General features: G+C 36.3%; 1 protein-coding gene across 1 annotated transcript in view; it reads right to left on the reverse strand.

The window, feature by feature from the left end:
* Nucleotides 1-5,939: 5,939 nt before the first annotated feature.
* The window catches only part of vstm2a (V-set and transmembrane domain containing 2A), a 57,469-nt gene continuing 42,506 nt past the window's right edge, over nt 5,940-20,902 (reverse strand). The window contains exons 3-5 of the mRNA XM_065294812.2: nt 18,893-18,943; nt 17,523-17,862; nt 5,940-9,162 (exon numbers count right to left, since the gene is read on the reverse strand). Of these exons, the coding sequence (XP_065150884.2) occupies nt 9,086-9,162; nt 17,523-17,862; nt 18,893-18,943 (468 nt within the window). The 3' untranslated portion in view covers nt 5,940-9,085. The remainder of the gene's footprint in view (nt 9,163-17,522; nt 17,863-18,892; nt 18,944-20,902) is intronic.

Here is a 20,902-nt window from a genome sequence, read left to right on the forward strand (position 1 = left end):
TTCGAAGCAGATTCGACAGGTACGCCACCTTTCGAAATACTTGTGAAATGCACCGCTTGGTGTTTCGAATCACTTCATCACGTGACATGGGTGTTTCGAATCACATTTCGGAGCAGTGTTTCGAAACATTTACGCTTCGGGATCTCGACACAGTGTCGAAACGTCAGTTTCGCGGGAGCCATCCCTACTACTCGCCTCGCCTACTGCTTTTCGCGTACTATATAGTATGTAGTAGGCGGTTTCGGATGCAGCAAATGTTTCTGTCCCAGCCTTTCACCAACAGTCACGGGTGCAGTCTCATCATCCGATCAGCCATACTACACGAACTCGATCTCCATTTTAACACCACGTTTAGTAAAACTCACGAAGTCCTGGTTGCTTTAAACTCTGTATGAGTCCTCTTCTCTGTCTTCAGATCAAAAACAGCAGATAAACTCCTCAAACTGTTCAACGGAGAGCCAAACTTTAACTAGAAAATATCGTTCACTTGTGATGAACTGACTTCAGCATACATTTCAAAAGTAACGCAGCGTTAGCATTAGCAATAGCACAAAAGTAAACAGTCTTTGAACTTTGTGTAGAAATTCCTCCCGTTTCTCAATATGCACCTTGTCACTCTTTTAATCTGGTTGTCATGCAAACAATCATCAGAAACAAGTTACATCTTGATTTGTGCACTAATAATTTTACATTTTAAACTCAGAAACTCTCTGTGTCACGCTCACTCTGCTGTTCCACTCTCCTCCACTCTCACCTCTCACGCTGCTAAACCACACCCCTCCCTCTACTGCCGATCATCATTAACTCCATAAATGCTGGTTTAGACAGTTTTCAGAAATATTTTAACTTTTACTTAAAACAATAAACATACAATCATTTTTAAACTGATTTTAACATTTTTAAACATAACTTATTAAATTAACTTAAACCTTTTTAAAATCACACTATTTATATACTCTTATTAAATGATACTACAAGCATCACTTATTACTTCATGTTTTTAACTTCATGTTTTTAACTTCATGTTTTTAACTGGGTTACAAAATTTTTTGCTTTTCTTCTTTATGTTGCTGTTCTTCTTTTTTGACCATCCTTCTTCTTTGGCGGGTGTCGTTTAAGTGTAGATTAATCTCACGGAAAGTCGTGTTATAGTAATGAAAATTTTTATTAATTTATTTGTGTCCATGGCACGAAATTCATCTTTTTTCATGTCTTGAGCACGAATGCTTCACTGTAAAGCAAGAAAGCCTCATTAAGTTATGTGTACTTACTCTTTCTATTTATTTAAATAATCATGAAAAGTTTTATATATTAAACTCATGTTTGTAAGTTTCCAAAAAGTTAAACGTAAAGTTACACATTGTCTTAACTACTTGTGAGTTGAAACAAAGCATATCTTCATGTATATTTAACTCACATTTTTAAGGCAGCAGATAAAATTTGTTTCTACGTTTAACCAGCTTGAGATGTTTTACAGTGTTGTTTCGTGTCACTCACAATTTTTTCTAAATAGTTTTTCGTGTCCGTTGTACGACTTTCTTTTTCGTTTCATTTTATGTATTGTTTTCTCGTTGGTTCTCATTCACTAAGCATGCGTACACACAAAATTGTTCGCAAACGGATGTTTTAACTAACAAATTATGATTTAACAAAAACTTTAACACTAAATTTTATTTTAAATGTATGCAAAAACGTGAGAACAAGTTAGACCACACGTTTGCAATAATCATGAACAAGGAAATAATATATAAAATATACAGTATAACACAGATATATATTATAGGATTCTTTTTCCTTGTTCATGATTATTGCGTATGTGTGGTCTAAGTTGTTCTTATGTTTTTGCGTACATTTAAAATAAATTTTAGTATGAAAGTTTTTTGTTATTTCATGATTTCTTAGTTAAAACGCCCAAATGCATATTTCACGAACACATTTGTCCGTACACATGTTTAGTAAATGAGACCCATTTTTTTCCTATTTTCTTACCATTGTCGGTTGGGGTTGGGGTTACATTTTTAGACATCCCATAACCCAAACCCAAACTGTAACCCCAACTCCAGGCGAGAATAGTTTTAAAAGCGGAAGAAAAACATGTAGAAATTAACCAATACATAAAAGTTCATCCTAACCCAAACCCCAAATCTAACTACAACCCCAAGCGACAATGATTAAAAAAAGAGAAAAAAAAGAGAAAACAATACATTTAATGACATGAAAATGAAAGTCGCGCCACGGACACAAAAATCTATTTATAAAAATTTGTGCGAGTAACACAAAAAAGACATGAATTTTGTGCCATTGACACAAATATATTAATCACATTTTTTGTGACTATAACATGACTTTCCGTGAGATCAATCTACACTTAAAAAACACCCGCCAAAGAAGAAGAATATTTGAAGAAAAACTGTCGCAGTTACAAAAATACACTGAAATTTACCTTATTTTCAAATGGCAATGTCTACCAAGGTCTTGCATCATCCTAAGGAACTTATTTGCAAAAATAACCAGCTGGATTTATACTATCCCACTTAATGCAGCTATTTGCCACATTAGTAAATACTGTATATGTACACAAAATATTGCTTTAAAATATTTCAGTAGCTCATTTGTAAAAAATGCAAACCTTTTGTGATGGAAAAAAAACAATAAAAACTTTATAGTGACTTTAAGCCAAAACACAAAGTTCAGACAAAATAAACATGATTTTGCTTTAAAATTTGTAAATAAAATCTCATATTAAAAAAATTATATATGTTATTAATAATGACACGAAAAAGACATTCATGCTCAAAAAGCTGAATTTTGTACCATGGACACAAATAAATTAATCAAATTTTTTGTGACTATAACACAACTTTCCATGAGATTATGTTGTTTGAGTGAGATGTTACAGCAAATGTTTTATATAATGCTGTCTGCTTTACCAGAGGCCAGTGTGGCAAGCATATCAAATATCCCCAGTGAGTGACATTTAACATTTTAAAAATATGTGAAAATTACGGGAAAATATTTAAACAGGATAATAGCTGGATAGAATGGTAAAATCAGGGGAATCAAGTGTCGACATATATACCTGGTTTTGCATACACTTACCATTCTTTATTTCAAAATAAAATAAAAAAAAATGAACATAAGACAACATGTGTTGATTCTACACTGAAACATTTAATCCTTAAAACTGTCACACCCCCCTGAGCAATTTACTTTAAATATGTTAGCAACTGATCATGAACACATAGGACAGGATGAATATAACACTTAATAAATGTCAAACAGAGTAGGCTATTCACCACTTGCAGTTTTGAGGTGTACAAAACCGAATAAACTGCTTTCGAATAACAATATAAGATGTAAATGTTGTAAAGAGTTGAAACGTCTGAGCAGTTTAACAGCAGCGTGTTGTGTCTTTTCTTTTTGTACCAATCAATCAACCATCATTTGATCAGATTCTTGTTTGTCCGGTTTTACACATCAAATCCCATAAAGTGAATCTGCAGATGATACATAACAGCATGACACTTTATCAACAATAAAACAAAACGGCTCTGGCAAATTTATTCAGCGCGTACATTATGATGACTGTCTCACAATGTAGACAGCCCTTGAAGTTTCAAATCTGCCTCATTTTGCTTTACTTTATGACAAACTTAGCTTAGCTTTGCTCAGCGATGACAGTTAAGTGAAAGCACATCTTTGTGTCTTCAATAATCTTGTCGGCATTCAACTGACTCCAACAATATGGGAAAATGCTAACATATTCATTCACCGTGTGGCATCTGAACTTTCCGAAATGCAAATCCTGGGATCAGATTTGAGAAATTACTTAAATCCCATGTGCTTATGCAATGGATTCAGTGTTGCATGCAAAAATCAACACACTTTTAATTGAAACCATCCAAGATAATATCCAGAGATCAATGAAGCAACAATAGTTTTACTTTGATTATATGTACTGCAGCCCCAGTGATGAAATGTCAAGCATTTTAATTTTGTCAAACATAATCTCTGATACTCGGTTCAGCTTTCCAAAAGTTGTTATACATAGAGACACATCCGAAAAATATCCCAACAACTAAGTCTTTTCCACAAAGATCATTGAGCAGATGGCAACACAGAAACACACATATTTAATTTCTGTACTTTCATTTAATGGTAACTGTAATTCCATACACATATACATTTTCCTTTCCGAGTAAAAAAGGAAAGAATTAGAAATGGAAATAAATCATGCTGCTTGTTCAGTTTACAGTGACTTTACACAGAATGTACAAGGCATCAAATATGTCGACTCCAAATACGTCAAACTTATTCATGAAATGAACTCAACACCGTCATTTTAAGTCGATTTTCATAATTTCAAATAAAATGGTTACTTATAACATCCAACAGATGACCACAGCTGTCCAGGGAAAAATGCAGCTGATGGATCGATAAAAAATGTTTGTCTATTTACAGTGCACACAAATTTTGATCAACATTGTGTGCCCTATTTAAAGTGCTCTCTTAAAGTAACCCAAAGTTATATGTAGATCTGCCTGGATAAATAAATAAAGGTTAATATGGTAGGGGAGTTCCTCTAAAAAGCCACGTATGATAATAAACTGACGACAGTTGTATGTACAACAGCTGGTTTTATGATTTGTCTTCCAATTATAAAGAGTACAATTTGATACCCGTTGCATAATTCAAAGAAATATCACAGCATATATTTTGTAACTTGACCTCATATTTTGTAATTTAGGAACCAGGATGATACCACAGCCACATCATAATGTAATTACAAGGTACATTTCTTATGTAGTGCATGTTGTTCATTATTATTATCACTCCTTATATTCATATACTCATCTGCACTGCATTGGAAAAATATTAATGTTGGTGTGTTTGTTACTGAGAGATTGTGTGTTAAATTTGAATCCTAATGCAAATGCATTCGAAAGCCAAAATTGAAGAACAAACAATAGTGTGAGAAAATAAGTTTTAAAACGGAGCAAAGATCTGGCATAATACATGGGAGTCTTATGAATTTTTGTAAACATTACTGCAATGTGCCCATCTCAGCTCTCTTTGGTTAAATTATATAAAAACACAACAAGACATCAATAGAAGAGCAGAATGTCAAATAGAAAATGGATTCCATCAAGTGCATATTACATTTCTTTTCAAAACATCCAATTCTTTTTGCATCTTTTCTTGTCTTGATAGATAACACAGTGTTTTTTTAAATGTCGCCGTAGTATGTCCACTCGCTTCTAAGTTAGGGTGCATCATGGGATATCTTTAGTAATATATAACTTTTGGTAGTATATGTTCTGGATATGAATCACAAATACATTTGCTTTTCATAAATATCTGCTTCTGCTGTGTTGCTGAAAAGCTGCAACATGGCCTTGATGAACCAGAACCAGCATTGTGATTCTCATGGGATTTAGATTGCTACACAAAGGATCTTTTAATGTCAGCCTAAGTTCTGTTTGTTGTTATTGTATCGTGTTCACTGCCGCTAAGATTTCATCCAGGTAAATTTTAGACTTAATAATGCTACCAAAGCACCTTTATTATGGTGTGCGCACACCAAAAGCAGAGCAAATTCGCACTGCAGTCCTCTCTCTAGATTACTTGAAAGATTACGTGAAGAATTCAGATGCAAAACCCTCTAATTGCGTCTAACAGGTTGTTGTTTTTTGTAAATATATTTTTTTATCAGGCTTTAGTCATTTAATCGGTATTTAACAAATTTGACAGTCTTCCATGCAAAACCCTCTATGTGCATGCAAGCGTTTTTGGCAAATATTTGGCAATAATCACTTTTGGACAAGACATAAAGTAGTAAACAATTTCAAAATCATAAAGGGGGGGGGGGTGTACGGTATTTCATGCATTCTGACTTATAAACACAGTTTAAGAGTTGGTTTCCTCATGCTAAACAAAAAAGCAGTTGGACGTGTTAGGGGCTAATCACACCAAACGCGTTTTAAACACTTGGAAACGCAAGGTGCGACACACTGCCTTTTTTTAATAGAGCAGTGCAACGCGGCTTTTTATGTTGCTAGGCAACCACCGAATCAGCTGTCTTGTCAATCATATATTGAAGCTTGAGCACTCTTTTGCTGTTAACTGTCATATTAGCAGAAACTTTAAAAAGAGGACACTTGCTCTGACCTTGTTTGAGGGTGAGAGGTGCACAAACACGCAGGAGAGAGTGAGCGAGTGGAGTCTTGTTCTCTAAAGCAACCGTAAACTTCCCTCACCACAACGTAAGGCCCGCCTCTCCCCTTATTCGATTGGACAATGGAAAGACGCGAATGACGTCAGCTGCCATTCCGTTCTCAGCGCTTCTTCAAAAACGTGTGCTGCGACCGGTAGCATAAACCGCAAGGCGTTCGCCACGCATAAACAGCGCGCATACGCTCACTGCCCATAAAATATCATTAAAAAAGCGCCCGCAACTGCTATAAACGCGTTTGGTGTGATTGGCCCCTGAGAGTATTTTTGTGCCGAATGCACTTCGCATGGGTTCGTACATGTTTCAGATTCGAATACGGGTCTAGCTGAAATTTCAGGTGTAAGCCATACGTATCACTTCTTTTTATTGGCACTTCTCTGGAAAACCACGGCCACATGTCAATCAGCGGGAGAGTGAGAACCGAGGACGCTAAGTTAAAGGCATCACTTTACGCGACAGCTTTGTTTTATATGAAGACTCAACAACGACACGAAAGAAGAAGTGTGTTTTTGGATGTAAGGAAAAGAAAGCCAGCATTATGGAAACAATGGATATAGTTTGTTTATCTGGGGTAGCAGCGAAAATTTTGCGTGTGTGTTTGATTAACACTGGATTTCAATGAAAAGTCCCAATTGGGTCATTAGTTGCATGCGGTAAGTAAGACTTCTGTGTTATGTAAGTGCATATTATATAAATGACATGAACATGTAGTGAATCATAAGTTATCCAAGTCAGTGTTGCATGATTCTTGAATCGCTCCTCCCGCAGCTCGTAACTCCTCCTTCCAATTTTTTTCGTACGTTATCGGAAAGAATCTGTAAAGCTGATCTGTCTTTTACAAATCTGATCAAACTAATGACTCTTCGCAGATATGAAGGATGTATTACTACTCTATACGTACTCCAGATTAACATCAGATATGCAGAAACAGCGTGTGTTATGAGAGCTTTAAAGATGCAACTCGAAACAATGTAAAATGAAGAAACTGAACCATTCATTAGGGCGAGCTGTGATGCATGTGGGGTTGTATTCAGGTCAAAGTATTCATAAGGGAAACTTTCAATGTGATCCACAGCTGATTCACATTCGTCTTCTGTGTACTTAGAGGACTTTGTTGGAAGAAAGCTGCCTTTCTGAATGGCCTGAGGGCGAGATTAAGCTGAACTTATTTGATGAACATATATTGAGAACATTTGTTTAAAGTTATTATCTCATATTTGCAGAGGTGGCGTTTAGTGTGTTTTGCATTTGAGCTCTACTTATCACAGCACTTTCATGAATGAAAACAATGAGTTGCGATGCGTCAATAAGCTCTTAAGCTTTTTTACTTAAACCGAAGGTACGTTTGATGCTAATAATGCGCATTAGCAGCAATCACATCCCCAATTCGCATCAGCTTTGACTTGTGTGTGATTTACTTGTGCAAGCAATTAAATGTGCTTTAAATGTGCACACACCATTACAAGGCTACATTTTTACTAACAGAACAACAACAACAAAAAAATCTAAATATTGGCAAATTTTTGCAAAAAGTTGATTCTGAGTTATAGCAAATTAAATCTGCATTCTCCAAACTGCACAGATTTATGAAAATAAAAATAATTTAGAGCAGCAACAAAGAGAAATAAGCTGATCTTTGTCTAGTAAAAAAATAAATAAACAGAGAAAACCATTCACTAACCACCTCCACATATTGATTTTTTCAGCTATATAGTAAATCCTACGGTCTGATACAAACGTGATTTTGAAGACAGTAAACACATTGTGGAAATGACAGTGGCTTTGAGTGTTGAAAGGCAATCATCTTCAACACTTAAACGCAGGTGAGTCAGACTTGAGATGTTTATAAGGGCACAATCACAACATTCAATAGCGCTGAAGGTCATGCAACAGCTTTAGTGATTTGAAGGTCGAAAGCTGGGGACATTTATTTCAAACAATTTCTCTGACCCTCGGCTCTTAAAAAATAACAGCACGAAATGAAGTAAACTGAAATTCCATTATGCCGTTAACATGGCCGTATGCCGTATGTTATTCAGTTTCCAGTCCTGGGCAACTTTGCTCACAAGTGGATTCGTGTACTTGAGTTTTACCTCAACGTGACTCTCACGCATGGCATGCGGGCATGTTTACTATCCTTTAGTGTGAACAACATTACTAACATGGCAGAGGTATTATACAGTACTCACATTTATTATGCCAAACGAAGAAAAAAGAAACATACATTTAAGCAAAAAACATCTGCATTAATGCAAATCACTGCAGCTCAATGCAGAATACACACTGTGATTTACCACATAGTTAAGCATGGCTCAATAAGCGACCCAGACACAATGTACTAAAGCCGTGGTGCTGTCATTTTCTCTTATCTTTTTTCAAAGGCTGTCTCTGCATATGAATACACTAGAATGAAGGTCTTCTGTACATAGTCGAGGGGATTTTAAATCAAATACTTTTATATACCGTATATCCTTTACACAAATATAGACTTTTCCGAAACTTCAGAGCAATGTATTAAATTCACAGCTGGAGATAAAAGGTCAACATAAACAACCAATCAAACAAAAAATAATATATTTATATATATTTATATATATATGGGTGCAAGATCCCATAAGAGTCTGTATCCATTTTTGTCTTCTGTTGGATTTGAAGCAATAAGCACGTGTCCGGTATGGCAGTTTTGTAGGCTTTCGAAAGAAAGGTGCTTCTGGTGACGATCGTTATACAACAGTGGGTGCTGTGTAGTGGTTTGAAGTAAGGAACAACTGTGCCATCCGCTCCATCCAAAAGCAGGCATTTTCTCTTGGCTTTGAAATAGGAGGATTTTGGGAAAGAGTCACAGTCTTGAAACTATAGCAATGATCCCCTCACAAGAGCAGACGTTAGGAGGAGAACAGCAAGTCCATTACTCGTGGCTATCCTCGTACCTGTGGGAAAAATGAAAGGACATTGATCGTCTCTTAGAAGTAAAACATTACCTACTTAATCATTGCTATAAATATTGTGTCCCAGACTTTCGATTATACATTACTGAGTTAATAATCTACTGTATTGAGCAAAGCTGGAGTGTTTTATTTTTTTTTAATGGGCCTTTAATGTCTTAAAGGTGTTGTCTTTACAATGGAATGATGAATGCATATTTCATACTGTATATTATAACATCATGTTATGATAATAATAATATTCCATTAAAATGATAAATGACAATAGAGACATGCAGGATGATGCATATTTGTAGGGCAACATGGAAGTTAGCTTTACAACTTGGCAAAAAGTCAAATGGGTGGTTTCAAGTACAGGGCTTATTTTAGTCCCAAACTAAAATGCATGTTTGAGCTATATATATATATATATATATATATATATATATACTCTAATATATATATATATAAATATATATATATATATATATATATATATATATATATATATATATATATATATATATATATATATATACTAGGGCCCTTTAATTTCCGCGATCACGGAATCGAGGACGGAATCGCAGAATTGGCAAATTAACACGGAATCTAGTGTTAACGCGGAATTTCGCTGAATTTTACATATTTTGAATAAAATTCTGTTTTTGTGTGGGAGAGGAACGTATGCCTGGGTGAAATGCAGACCGGGGGAAGTAAATCTGGGTGACTCACACCCTCCCGTCATTTCCGACCCCATTCCAAAACACTGAAACCAGGGCGAAGCGGCCCTCCACAACTCTGCTTTCGTCAGCGAAAAAATTAAGAAATTTGAGGCGAAGCACTTAGTTCCGAGCAGTTCTCACATGACTTTTATGTGACTTTTTTGGGGAATTGTGAAATGTTTCATTGTTTTTTAAGTTTTCATGGAATATTGCGCTTCAAGTCCTTAACAACATCTATAGTCCCATATGTAACTTGTTAGCAATCGCTTTTTAAATACTGGTGGGGGTATTACTGGTGTAATTTATATTGTAGAATTAAATAAGAAAACATCTTGAGCTTGTGCTAACCCAAGATCTTATTTGAGGCGTTTAACCAAAACCCCATTCAAATAACCCACTGACTTCCCTGCTGAAATAAACAATAGAAACCATCACAGAATTTCTATTGGTTTAAATTAAAATAGCATAAGGAACTATTTGCTTTTACCATTTAAATTACTACAAAAATCCATTTTGTGGTGCTTCTGGGACATTTTCCAGTAGGATTTCATGGCAGAGATGCTCACAAGTCTAAAAACTCTAATAACAAATAAAGAAATTACAAACATTTATAAAAAAGAACAAAGTTGCACATTAAGTAAGTTCTAAAATTAGCATTAGGTACAGAAATAAATTAAATGGATAATAACACTGTCTTTATTGTACAAATTAAATATTATTAATTTTTATTTTTAGAGCAATAGAAGTGATTTTCTGTTTGTCTTGGGTTGTTTGATTAACATAAATGACACAGATTTAAGTAGGTTAATTGAGTTACTGTCTCTTTAAGAACAAATAAGCACAAACTGGTTTCTGACTCGTTTCTTAAGACATAAACTAAAATGTTTTTATTAGAAAAAGAATACTGTGAGATCATTTTGTGTGTATGTGCCCTGTCAAGAAAAGAAAGATTTTATGTTGGCTTAACTTTTGAAACACTTCTTTCTGTATGTGCACTACTGAGGGCACTTAAACGGTGCTCACACACAGGCGAAGGGCGAATTCCAAACAGCGCTTCAGGAAGAAGATGCCGCAGTCGCTTCACATAAAAAACGTAGTGTTGTTTTTCATTGCTCTATTCAGCAAATGTATGTTAATGGACTACATATGACACAAAGTAGCGCAACTCTGGACCTGACTGGAGCTGGACCGGACACATTTAACCGCATGTGCTCACAGAAATCTGCTCACTTGAGCGCCTTTTTGCGGTTAAATTGTTTAACCATTTAAACAATTGCAAGCCTTAGAAACATGTTAATGATAAACTTACCCTATTTAAATTGCATATTAATCTGCGAATCGGATGCAAGCCGAACCGCGGGTCCGTCACAGCACTACCCAAAGCTTCAGATGAATGGCACAGCAGCTGCTGGTGCAGTCGACATGTATGTTTGCGGCCGCGTGCACGGAGCAGATACATCACGTGTTACGTCGTGGGCAGGATGTAGGTAACTGAGGGAAGGGAATAACAGCGAGCTCATCAGACGTTTCCTAAAAATAAATGTTGTTCACGAGTCGCGTGGCTCGAGTCCGAGTCGAGTCTGAAGTCTTTGAGGACGAGTCTCAAGTCGAGTCTGAAGTCACTGTGTGTGCGACTTAAGTCACACTCGAGTCCGAGTCTCAAACTCGAGTCCCCATCTCTGTTTCATGGTCCCATCAATAGAACCCAACTCATACCAGTAGAGAACCACAAAGACCATTAGGGCGCGTGTACACCAAAGCGCTTAAACGTGACCGAAAACGCCAGGGGATGCCAACTCTGGGCGCTTACCATGGTGTTTTTTTCAGCTAAGCACTTTGGTTGCAATTATACTTTTGTTCTGTTTACAAGTCGTCGAACGATGCACCAGTTGTTTGTTGTGGTTTTGTCCCGCCTCTCCTCCACTGTGATTAGACGGTCGAGTGAAAAGTGACGTCAACGAGCTTAACATTTAACCCAAAGTTAAAAAATTTTCAGTTGAACAGTGCTGAGCACAGAAAAATGGCGAGCGCTGGTGCTCATAGTGGACAATACTTGTCTGCTGCTGTCGGTTTGGAAAAGCATGGCGCTTCTATTGGAAACCATTAAAAACATACGACGGCCACAGGTGTAAATGCCTTAGTGTACACACCACCTTATAATTTCCATTACAATCAATAAAATTCCCATTAAATTCAATAGAATTTATGTGATGGTTTCTATGTTTTTTTAACAGGGTTTTGCCAACAAAAATACATCATCCCTACAGCTCTCTATAACAGCAAGGCACAATTACAAGCTTTTACCTGTTACATCTAACCCTCAGGGGTCTAAGTGGTTTTGGGTCCCTGGAAGAGTTTTGACCTGCCCTAACATTTGTGCTATTTTCAGTTGCTTAAAAACATAATAATGGCTAAGGTCTCATAACACTGTGTTAGCACAAAGTGCGCTACAATAATATGTGAGCAAAATGTATGTACTGTAACATAATAAAGTTTTCCTAACTTACTGACTTTATTAACCTGCTATAGATCTACTTACTAACATATATACCAAGTAAAAACTGTTATAAAGTTTTCCCAAAACTTCTCAGGCACCACAAAATGGAAGCTTTCCTGATATGGATAAACAAAGACTAAAGCCTTCTCTAATAAATCAAACTGAAAACTGCCTTTACAACATGGAAAGGGATTCATTTACACTGCACTACAAAGCCCAACCCTTCTTTAAAGTATTTTTTTTAAATATATATATACAAAAACAAGTCCCATGCTGACAGCTGTGTTTTGAAACTGAATGCATAAGAAATATAGATATATAGAAATAGTAAAAGCTATTGATGTACAGAAACATTAAGATGCTAATGTTAGCCCTCGTAAATAAGGAAAAACCTCCACTAAGACACCTTAAAACAATAATAATACATTTTTGTATGTATCCTGCATGTTGCCAGGCGTGGTAAGTTTATTTTCCCACATTATGGTACTGGATCTTACAGTATGTTGAGTCTAAATGTTTCTTTCTCATATTTCCCGAACGATCAATTTAGATGCAAGGCCTGAAAACTTGGAAAGAGATCTGATCTGATATTGCATACCTACGTAGACTACCGACAGAGTAGAAACTTAAAAATGCATGCTGCCCATAAAACCCTGAAAACAAGGCAACATAGAGGAAATGAAAAATGAAATATTCACTAAATCACACTGACATTTACGGGATTTCTTCGACAGACCGAGTGCGGCAATGTTCGGAGCCGCGGGTTGGTGGGGGCATCGGGCAGCTTCTCATTCGGTTCTATATCTGGGAAGAGGACCGCAGGAGGAGGGAGGAGTAAAGCTCACGACCCTCTGCTCCTCTCTGCCAGATCTCATTTGGCCCGAGGTGATCAAGCCGAACGAGAGCGCCCCGAAACAAGCAATCGCATCGGGCTGCTGCTCGCAAGGAATAATTAATCATTCCTGCCGTCCCTTTTTACTCCGAGCCAAAATGCACCGCCGATTATGCATTGCATCTATACATTCATTACCAGTCCCATCTGATTAGCTTTAAGGAAGGTTACGAGTCATGTCAGAATGGCATCATCTATAATTACAGCTCATTGATGTCACCCACTGAAGGTTTTCTAAGGTTGAGAAAACCCAGTAGTATTTGCTGAAGCTATGTGGTAAGAAGTAATTATGGAAATGCTATACAGTACCTACACAAATTCGCAATATGGCATAATGAAAATGACCTTCATTTGACCTTTTCAAATTATAACTTACAAGAACTTCCGTGCAATCAAATTTAAATCTTCATGATTGGCCACACATATTATTAAATTTTGACTACATATTCCTTTGTATTTCCTGGCATGTAGGATACATATTTTACAGCTCAGTTGGTAGAGCATCACATTAGCATTGCAAAGATCAGGGGTTCGATCCTAGGGAGTACACTTACTGCTTATACATTCAGAGTGCTGTACGTTGCTTTGGATAGTGTTTGTCAAATGTGTGAATGTGACATTTACGAATTAAATATTGGAAAATGGTGAATTAGGGACCATGTAAAAAGTTCACACATCACATGCACAACACAAAACTGCTGTTTGTTTTACGCCAGCTAGAAGACACTTTAAAATTTAACTATAGTTTGTAATAAACTGCTTACATTAACAACCTATGGGGGCGGTTTTCGGAGGAGGGCAGGCTCAAATGTAAATAGATATATAAAAGTGGCCAAATATAATCCAAGTAGTTTTCTCTCTGCTGCCTTGCAGGTGTACAGGTTGCCTGTCACAAACGTTTTAATAAGTTGCATATCAAATTATACCCACACATAAATCAGATTTTCCATGTTAATCCCTTGGTACTAATTAACATAATCTGATATGAAACATTGAGACAATCCAAATTTTGTTAAAAAAAATAATATTTTTTTTTTATCAGGCTGCAGAACTCATGAATGAAATAATGAGTAAAATTATAGCTTTTATTGCCTTTTGGAATGGTTTATAGCAAGGGTCACAAAAATGTGGACTCCATCCGAATCCGGACCGCGAGATGCATCCATCCGGACCGCTAAGCCTTTTGACGCAATGAAATAAATAACTGGCAAATACTTTTAAACATTATTATAAAATCCTTTTTATATCAGGCACCTAAAGGTCAGCTCAGTAACGCTATTTGGGTCCTACATCAATCCAGGTTTGAGTGCTGTGCGCCGACACGCTATTCACGTTATTCAACAATATGGGGCGAACAGTCACAGACAGATGTGCCGTGAAGAGAGCAGAGAGCTGCGCACACCAATACAAAGTTCGATGAATAAAAAACAATGACATTGTCATAAATTAGGAAAGTTGGTGCTAAAAACTGAGTTTTTCGAGGTGGGTGGAAAAATATGCATTTATTCTTCCTCATTTGCTCGGAGTCTGTTCCGGTTGTCAAAAGTGGTAACATTAAACGCCATTACGAAGCTAAACATAGACACTTTGAAGAAACTTACCCTCAGCAGTGCGAGGTAAGGGTGCGAAAAATAAATGAACTACAAGCCCAGTATGAGCGACCCACACGGGTCCTCACTCACTCACCACCCAACAACAAGCCTTAATAGTGTTCACTGAAAATACAGTGGATTTTAGGAAAGCATAACACGCCCTTTACAGATGGGGAAATAGTGCATGGATGCTGCATGTGAAACATTTTTAGATGGAAAAGAAAGACATGAATTGAGGGAAAATATATTTAAAGTGTTAGCTGGAAAGGCCAAAGCCATTTCTCCCACTAAAGTTCTCAGTCAGAATAATGTGCAAATTAATATAAATGTAATGGGATTTTTTTAACTAGGAAGATTATGTTTAAACTCAGTTCAGCCTGTTTTATTTCATTTTCATCTGAGCTTATTTACATTTTTATGGACTTAAAGGAACAGAACAAATTAAGAAAGAAAATACACATGAAGAGACATTATTCAGTATTACATTTTGTTCAATAAAAGCAAACATTTATACTAATTTCTTTAGTCTGGCAAAAGCCGTCAATTTATGTTTTTCCATGCAGTACATAATTGTCCAGACCTCGGCTTGGAGGATGGTTCCTTTACTAGACCTCAAGCAATTTTAATTGAAGACCCCTGGTTTATAGACTATATTGCTGCATAATAAATAAACTCTATTTCTGGTACCGCTAAAGTTAAAATAAAACCCACTGCAGACTTTATTACATAAGCAAATAAGCATAAGCATTCTTTTCATTTTCAGCTTGTATCATATAACTAGGAACAAAGAATACCCTTCATTACAATTGTAACACTTGTATGCTTGAAGTGCATGAGAGGAATCTCACAATGAAGGCAAAAGACTCGCTTCTGTGTAAAATGAATGTCAGCACATATACTGAACTGATAAAACATATATACATTGAATGCACTGTAAAAACATCTAAAAGCCAATTTTGCTAATTAAAGATAAAAAATTGTGGTTAAGGGACCATGTAAAAAGTTCACACATTATGTATAAAAAAAAGAATTTTTTTGTAGGTTATAATGATCAATGTCATTTGAGTCAATGTCATTGCCTCATTATGACACAGCGCTGTCTTTGTTTTCATGGCAGCTGGAGGGCACATTATTTAAAAACTCTAGTACCTACACTGTAAAAAATACACTGTAAAAAAAATCCGTAGAAATTACAATATTACTGCAGCTGGGTTGCCGGTAATTTACCGTAGATTTAAATTTATGTTATTTACTGGCAAGAGTTTGTTCAAAGTTAAATAAATTTTAAATATTAACAAGTCTTTATCTTTACAGAATAAAACTATACAATAACAGCCTCATGCAAAGCATTCTGGGAACCAGAAATCATCATCAACCTTTTTCAGTTTTTTGCTTCAGATTTTGTTTCCCAGAACGTTTTGCTTGATGCTGTTTTTTAGTTTTACTCTGTAAAGACAAAGACTTGTAAATGTTAAATGTTCATTCAACTTTGAACAAAATGTTGCCAGTAAATAACATAAATTTAAATCTATGGTAAATTACCGGCAACCCAGCTGCAATTTCTACGGATTTTTTTACAGTGTATATAAAATATGTTACTTTAACTTACAAATTAAGTTTTTTAATTTCCTTTAGTGTGTATTAGCTCATGTTAACCATATGCAAAAGGTACAAACCCCAAAGTAAACGATGACGTGAGTTATCGTCTCTAACGTAAATCTCTTTTTTTTTTGGACTACAACAAACATATGGATTATAGGGAACAGTTTACTTCCTGGGATTGTTGATGTTGACAAGACCGACATTATCATAATTTCTCCTGCTTTGTCTCACAGCCTGTAAGTTAACTCCTGTTAGCATTGCATTGTGAGCGAATCTCTCAAACATGGTAAGAAGCGTTTCCAGCTGACATCTGAGGTATTCAGGCCAATCACAACGTACAGATCAGCTGGCCTATCAGGGACACAGAGATTTTCAAATCTGTGTATTTCACGAAGAGAACGAAATCTGGAACTACAAAAATGTACGGTATGTCAAAAATAATGTGTTTTTTTAACCATAAACCACGCGAACACATTGTATTACACCAAATACACAAAAAACTTTGTTTTTAGCAATGAAATAGGTGCTCTTTAAGTTAAACAATTTGAACTTGTTTTTATAAGTTATGTCACAAGTCATAAAATTTAAAATTGTAGGTTGAATTGATTTGCAAAGCCAAGTTGTTTTAACTTTTACAGTGTATAGGACATAATAAGCTGCTTGCAATAGCGACCAAAAGCGTTTTTTGTAGGAGGACAGGCTTCATTAAACGTATAACTCATTACACTGGCAATTGGTGATCAAAATCTTGTTGAAACATTCATTATAGTGCACATATTTTAAATGCTATTTAGGTGATTTTCCTTGGCATCATTAGCTGTTATAGACTCAAGACCCAGACCCTTACAGTGTTGTGTGATATTTAGCACAGAGTTCGGCATAAGGTTTCCAGCTCATAAGTTTTAAACTAACTACTTACAATTATGATCACTCTCCACCTTACAGAATGAATCTTACAGTCATTTTCTCATATTACAGTAACTAATTGTTCTAGTTTTTTAAGTTTTTTATTTTATTATGAGAGGACAGAAATAGAAAAAAACCCTTAGGGTTTACCTTACCTGACCCTGTGCTGTGTTTGACTGTTTTGGATTGTGACGACTGAGAGGTAGAAGTGGACTGAGACCTCTGGTCCGAGCTCATGCCGTTGGTGTCTTGGCCCAAAGCCGAGCTGTTCTTGCGAGGTTTCTTATCAGTCAAGTGCAGCGGCGAGGTCTTCTTAATGGCCCGATTACGGGGTCGGATTGTGGCGTTGACTTTCAGGTAGGCCTGAGCCTTGTACTCCTTGAGCTCTCCATAGTTAGCATCCGTGACGCGACACTCGTACAGCCCCTCGTCGTTCTTGCTTACCCGAGAGATCTGCAGCTTGTGGGAGATGTCATTGCCTTGGACCTTAACTGTCTGTGAAGAGATTGAAAGACAAATCCTCAGATACATTTACAGTGTTATATGTAATGAAAAACTCCCCTACCCTTTAACTCTTTCACCGCCATTGACGAGATATCTCGTCAATTAAGAGAAAACCCTTCCCCGCCAATGAAAAGATTTTCCGTCTTTCCGCAATACCGCTATTATCCACCAGGTGGCGCCCTTCCGCAACTTTTTAAACCCGGAAGTATTGCCCTATGGCAAGCGGCTGCATGTCCGTGTCTGTTTTAAAGATCGCTCTGAATGGGATCTCTATAAAAAAGTCCGTCACAAAAATGGAATTATCTCTGCTTTTTGCTCAAAATGTGGGGTTTTTGCAGAAACCTACCCATATTCAAAAGCTGATTACAAAAGAATCACTGAAGGTAGGATGAAAGTTTTTTTTTTTTTTTTGAAAGCAGAGGGTCTGTTCTTTAATTTGGTATGTTGTATGTTTATATATTTAAAGAAGACCATTAAACTTTTGTGAAAATCATGAAAAACGCTGGTGCTGGCTGGCAACTTTTTTTAAAAACGCTGGCGGTGAAAGAGTTAACAATCACAATAAGTACCATTTAGGTACAGATATGCATACATTTGGTACCAAAATGTACCTTAGATGTACTTATATGCACTCTTCGATATCAATTTGTACCTCTAAGGTACTAATATGAAGTATATTAGGTGCAAATGTGTACTTTTTGAAAGGGTAACGCCCCAGTGACAGCTAGCGACCATTTTTTCAGAGCTGATTCTTGTGGCCAATGGACCATCTTCAAATGTGGCTCATCTACTTATAATGTATTCATTATAATAATACATCTACAGTCTAACATAATCATACAATAATAATATAGCTATATAATGTCTTTATGTCATTTGGTTTGTAATGGTGTGAAGCAGCTGATTACTGAGTAGGAACTCAGGTTTTAGTTTGTGTCCATTAGATAAAATACAGAGTATTCGGCACATTCAGATTATTCAGATTATTTATCTCATACAAAGCCAAATACTGAAAACTCACACTTATTTTGGTCCCTTCTTCATCGGGGTCTGGTTCAGGGATCATCTCCATCTGAAGGTCAAGAAGAACACAAAAATATGAACACTTTTTATGGCTGTTCATATAACAGACACGAAAAAGCCAGAAAATACATCGGAGAAACATTCAAGCTATTCCTTCACTCATGGATAATGTCGACCTTGGATTTTTGCTTGGGTTCCCATGACGCCATTAAAAACGTGAATGTTTCAAAGGCTCGGTTAATTGTTTGTTCAGTGGAAGGGAACAGGAACGCATACAGACGGTGAGATGTGTTTTCGTCTCGAGAACTAAACAGAACAATGATTCAACAGGCACAAGAGCAGATGGCATTACAGGAGCCATTTTCGGCTCTTTAAGGAGTTTGAAATATTCAGAATGCACCGCATCAAAAAACAATCAGTGCAAAATCCATCAGCCTAAATAGGAGTAATGCTTTCGCCTGAACTTCATCTTGTCGAGGTCTGAGGCAATTGGTTTTAAATTAAGCAATAAGGAAAAGATTAGATCCATGGTAAACATGTTCATCCTTAACACCAATAATGTCATGTTTGCCTGAAGCTCTCATAAAGCATTATGCGCTCAGACTTCATCTGAGGTAACCTTTTGAGAGAGACCTTAAAGAAAATCCTCCCGCCTCATGAGCCAGCCGACAACGTTCCAACCCAGATTTAAAAGCGGCTGATTTTAGTAGGCATTGTTTATTTATATTTAAAAAAGGGACAAATGGCATTTTGCAGAGGCTGACTGGATTCAATGCAACCACCAAGGCACTGCCACATGAAATAAAAAAGATGAAAGCTAGGAGTTGGAAACGAGTGCATGCGAGGACAGAAAATTATTGGCACAATTCACTTGTGGTGTGGACTTTTATTATAATAAAACTTTTACTATAATGAAAATCAATGTCAGTAGGTAAATTAAGATGGTCTGAAAACCTGAAACTCTTTAGAACGAGGTTTAATATTTTACCTCGCAGAACAAAACCAGTGCTACAGCACAGCAGGAGGTTAGGCAAAATTAAAGTATTTCTATTTAACTCTTTGATAGATTTGAGATTAATGATCTAACATCTACTTTTATCAGATATGGCCTTGTGATTCTCCAGTCCTGGCTTGGCTGAGCATTATTTCTTTTGAGAATATGATCAATGAATTTCAAATAGTTTTATCCACTATAAAAGAAAAAAAGAGAGATAAAATGTAGAGAAAAAATCAATTTATACTCTCAGGAAATTCATGTTCATAAAAAGGAAGACATCTAAACCACTTTATACTTAACGAGAAAAAATGCAATATTGCTAAAAGAATATTATAAATATATAAATAAAGAATATTATAAAAATAATTTAAATATTTAATAAAAACACAACTATTGTTTTGAAGATACAATTCCTTCATAATACAACCGCCGGTAACTCTTCTTTTTGAAAGAGGAGAGGATCCTGATTACTCACTCAGCTGACATTTTGCTAATATGGGCCGTTGATCTCCATTATGTGGAGATCTCTTATCTCTGCTATAACACGCCGGCCATTTAGTTGGACCTCCAGTAGCCTCCCATTAAAATCAAATTCAATTAAACTAAATGTGGACTAATGAATTTCGAATTTCAATACTGATTCTTGGTGTCAAGCATTGACTTTCTGCGGACTCTAAGCAGTATCTAGGTTGCACTGCAAATGGTGCCACTTTATTTCATTACTACACATGGTGTTATAGCTTAACAGCAACATCAGCTCCATTATAAAGGCACAGTAATACAAAAATGATATTAAACACAATCACCGGCACTCATGTTGTTATGGACCCACAAGACACATCCTCCACTGAGCACAAAAAAAGTTTACACCTTTGTAAAAGTAACACCTTTCTATAAAATAAAAGTTTATACTTTAAAGCGTAACTAAACCCCTGGTCAGAGCTTGACTCCACCCACTGGCAATATCAAAAGGTATTTTTTGGACCCAACATCCAATCGGAAAATTCAACT

This window comes from Paramisgurnus dabryanus, chromosome 22 (assembly GCF_030506205.2).
Source record: "Paramisgurnus dabryanus chromosome 22, PD_genome_1.1, whole genome shotgun sequence".
Taxonomy (NCBI): Eukaryota; Metazoa; Chordata; class Actinopteri; order Cypriniformes; family Cobitidae; genus Paramisgurnus; species Paramisgurnus dabryanus.